This window comes from Triticum aestivum, chromosome 6A (assembly GCF_018294505.1).
Source record: "Triticum aestivum cultivar Chinese Spring chromosome 6A, IWGSC CS RefSeq v2.1, whole genome shotgun sequence".
NCBI classification, from domain to species: Eukaryota; Viridiplantae; Streptophyta; class Magnoliopsida; order Poales; family Poaceae; genus Triticum; species Triticum aestivum.
Window position 1 is genome coordinate 600,641,488 of NC_057809.1, and position 4,209 is coordinate 600,645,696.

Genomic DNA, 4,209 nt, shown 5'->3' on the forward strand with positions numbered 1-4,209 from the left:
CCCCAAAACAAATTTACATCTCCTTATACCAAACCATTTGTACCACCCCCAACCCAATCCCATCACCCCCACACCCCAACAAAAACCAAGAATCCAACTGACACCACTACTGCTGCTTCCACAGAATCTAAATTCAGCTAAAGATCCTTATTTTGGCGCCGGTCGACGGCGACGCCGGGAAACGTTTTTTTTTACCTACCTAGGCTGCGGGCGCGCCGGAAACGACTTGGCGTGCCTCATCTGCGGGGTCTGCTTCGGGGTCGACGAGCGGGTCAGCGTCTGGGAGCGCAGCACCATGTCCACCATCGACGTCGTCTGGTAGGCCTGGATCAGGCTCTCGCTGTCCGTGGAGTCGCCGCGGGAGGTCGCCCTCTGCCACGAGTGCGAGCTCAGGCCCGACAGCACGTAGGCGCGCCCGGACGCCTCGTACCTCTGCCGGCTTGCCATCCTCTCCTGCATCTCCTTCAGCTCGGCGTCCAGCGACTGGCACAGCCGGTCACCGGACTGCCCCGACGCTGATCCCATGATCATTCTCCGGCAGTCCTCGAGCAGTGAGACAGCGTGTGCCAGCTCGCCACGCTCCGCGGAGAACCTTGCTGCGGCCATCACCTCGGCTGCATGAAGACGGTTCTTCTGCCGGTCCACCTGGATCGACACGGTTTGCACCGACACGAATGCCGGCCTGGAGATCTTCACCTGCACCTCAGCCATGTTGATGGTCTCCTTCATCAGCGGATCTTTGTAGACACAGCCAACTTTGAGAAGTGCCGTTTCTTCGCCACACCCTTGGGGAACGTTCAGAGTCATAAGAAAATCCCTTTCCTCTTCAGCATACAGGTCACCAACATCAATGGACCCATTCCTCTTATCATCTGCAATTCTGCTGGAGTAGCTGCCTGATCTGATGGAACCAAAGTGCACATCAGGGTGGACACTCTCCACCTTTACACGTAAATCCTGTGCGACCACACTCAAAAGTCCACCAATACATTGAGCAAATGCATCTTGGATGGTAACCTCTGTCTCGATGAATGAAAAGGTCCCACCAGAGGTTTGAGAGATCGAATGGAGCGAAACTGCATCATGGTCAGCACCGAACCCGAACACATGAACTGGTACCTGCTGACTACCATTAGTAGATGGCAAGAGCGCACAATACTCCGCTGATGCTTTCTGTGCACTGGCAGTTGGTGAGACTGTAAATGGTTTGTGTGCACCGGTACTTGGTGAGACTGTATATGTGTCTTGCCCGTCTGATAAAAGGATAATGCTGCAGACTGGATTCTTGGCCTGTCGTTCTTCAATCACTTTGGAGCCTTTTCTCAGACCCTCAGCAATGTTGGTGCCACCATTTGACGTCAGAGAATTGACTGCTAGCAAGCTTTGCTTACGACCAGATTCGGTCATCCGACGAAGAGGGAAGAGCCTGCGTGCAGATGATGAGAAGGCGATGACAGAAAGCCGATCTGAGGAGCCAAGGTTCTGAATGACAAACCCCATGGCCCTCTTCAGCAATGCAAGTTTGGTACCAGCCATGCTACCACTGACATCAAGCACAGTGATAAGATCAACTGGGGCTCGACCAGTGTTTGGGCTACTGTCATCTCCAGGTACATGCAAATTCTGAGCAAGGGGTGCCTTTAGATGAATTAGAACAGTGAAGCTTCTTTCTGAAGTACTTTCTGGTATTTCAGTGAACTCAGGGTGTGTCGTTATCTCTACTGTTCTTGAACATCCTTGCTGATGGTCATCAGTTGCTTCACACAAATCCAAGGGCTCATCATCATTGAAAACACTTCGGTCAGTGTCAGGCAACAAACAAGTTACATGATGAAGGCGGCCAGAAGAACGAGCACGAGGGAGTGGTCGCAATAGTGTCATGTGGCCGCCATTTTGCTGCCCATTAACAGGATTAATCCTTGCACTTCCTTGAGGGATTGCAGCAACCAGCGGGCCACGGAATGGAAGTTCCTTCCATTCGGTGCGACAAACTGGGCAATTGTTGCTTCCATGCTTAACATTTGCAGATATGCAATGGAAGTGAAAGGTATGTGAGCACTCTGCCGTGAATAGAGCATGGCCCTGACCAGGTTTCATTATGGTCAAGCATATTGCACATGTTTTCTGCAAAAAAAGAAAGGATATAAAAAGGATTAGGATACAGACATTAAACAGTGCTGAAAATGAATCTGGGAATGCATTTATCTGTGTACATACAGTAGTAGTAGCAACTATCAAGTGATGGTGCAAACTGAAGTAAAGAAGACCAGCCAATTAAATATCTAAACGTCACAATAATAAATGCATAGATCAAGAAGATGAAGTTAACCATGACTTTTTGATTTTTCAGTTGTCCTCGTCATTTATTTATTTTCTATAGATAGTTTTGCCGTGATGAATAAGTCATGGGTTGCTAAACCTTCCTCTATAAACCTTTGCCAAATGCTGCAGTTTGACAGTGTCAGGCTTCCATCAGAATAAACAAACAAAACCTTGCTTACCGGCCGCACTTTCAGACTTTCAGTTGAGAAGAACAAACTTGCTCAAGGTATAGTCATGTGGCAAGGCGAATCCCATGGTCCAGCTAATTTACAATGGGATAGTAATCTAACATTATCTGAGTGATATAGGTGCCTTAGTTTGAATAATTCATTGATGACTAGCCACTACACCTCACCCTTATATGAACAGAAGATCAAAGGGCTGACCTTCCACATACATTTCAAAACACTACTAATCGTGTCCTCGGCCTTAGTCGCACCACCGTACACCACTGATTTTATAAAATAACAAAGGATAATGCAATTTAATAATTGCAGATGGGCATGACCAGAGTACTAATCCTTTTCCAATTCTGGCCACTGGGCACCCTAAAGCGAGACGGTGGTGGGCTCTTGGGAATCCATATGCCCTCTCCTGTCATAGGGAAAATTACATGAAAGAATGCAACAAGGGATCTGAGAATAGTGCCCAAGCAGTGGGATCTGAGAACAGTAACAAAACAGCTGTTCTGAAAAGGATGGTAGACCATGAAGATGAAGTTATCCATAAGTTTTCGATTTTTCAAACGTCGTTATCATTTAACATTTCATAGATATTTATGTTGTGATGAATAAGTCATGGATTGCTTGAACGCTAAAAAATACGTTACTATTGCCAACCACCCTCGGAAAACCTTTGCCAAATGTCACAGTATCAGGCTTCCATCAGAAAAGAAAAAAAAACTTACTCAGGAGCCGCACTTTTAGACTTTAGATTTGATAAGAGACTTGCTCAAGGTTTTAGGTAGTCATGTAGCAAGGCGAAGCTCATGGTCAAGCTACTTTACAATTGGAAGTGGTAATTTCTAACATTATCAAGTGATGTAGGTGCCTTAATTTGAAAAATTCATTGCTGACTAAACAATGCACCTCACCCTGTAAGACTAGAAAATCAAAGAGCCGACCTCTCACAAGCATTTGAAACCCAAAGCTAACCGTGTCCCCGTGTCCGTTTAGGACCCTTACACGTCACCGATGCAGTACATGAGAAGGGGCACTGCAACTTAATAATCCCCTTCTGTTCTGTTTTTTTTTTGCTGAGAGAATTCAAGAAGGGATCTGAGAACAATGCCCAAGCAGCTGTTTTGAAAAGGATGGTGGTCCATGAAGATGGAGTTATCCATGAGCTTTCGATTTTCCAAGCGTCATTGTCATTTAACATTTCATAGATAGTTTTGTTCTGACGACCAAGTCATGTATTGCCTGATCGTGAAACAAATACATTAGTATTGTTGACCACACTCGAAAACCATTGTCAAATGCCCACTGTATCAGGCTTCTATCAGAAAAAAAAGGAACAACCTTGCTACTGTGCCGCACTTTCAGACTTTCAGTTGTGAAGAAGAAACTTGGTCAAGGTTTTGGTATTTACCTAGCAAGGTTAAGATCCATGGTCAAGCTAATTTACAATTGGAAGTGGTAATCTCCTAGCATTTTCGAGTGATGTAGGTGGCTTTAATTTGAATAATTCATCGCTGACGAAACAATAGTACACCTCATCACCCTGTAAGGCCAAAAGAGCAAAGAGCTTCTTGGCACTCCAAAGAGAGATGGGAATCCAGCCCCTCCTGTTCCGATTTATCTTTGTTGAAATAATGCAAGGGGGTGGTATTCTTGTTAGAATTATCATAGTGATGTGGATGCCTTGATTTGAATAATTCAATTTTCT

General features: G+C 45.7%; 1 protein-coding gene across 1 annotated transcript in view; it reads right to left on the reverse strand.

The window, feature by feature from the left end:
• Positions 1–6: 6 nt before the first annotated feature.
• LOC123128891 (E3 ubiquitin-protein ligase WAV3) overlaps positions 7–4,209 on the reverse strand; it is a 6,220-nt gene continuing 2,017 nt past the window's right edge. Inside the window, exon 2 of the mRNA XM_044549005.1 lies at positions 7–2,124. Within this exon, the coding sequence (XP_044404940.1) occupies positions 196–2,124 (1,929 nt within the window). The 3' untranslated portion in view covers positions 7–195. The remainder of the gene's footprint in view (positions 2,125–4,209) is intronic.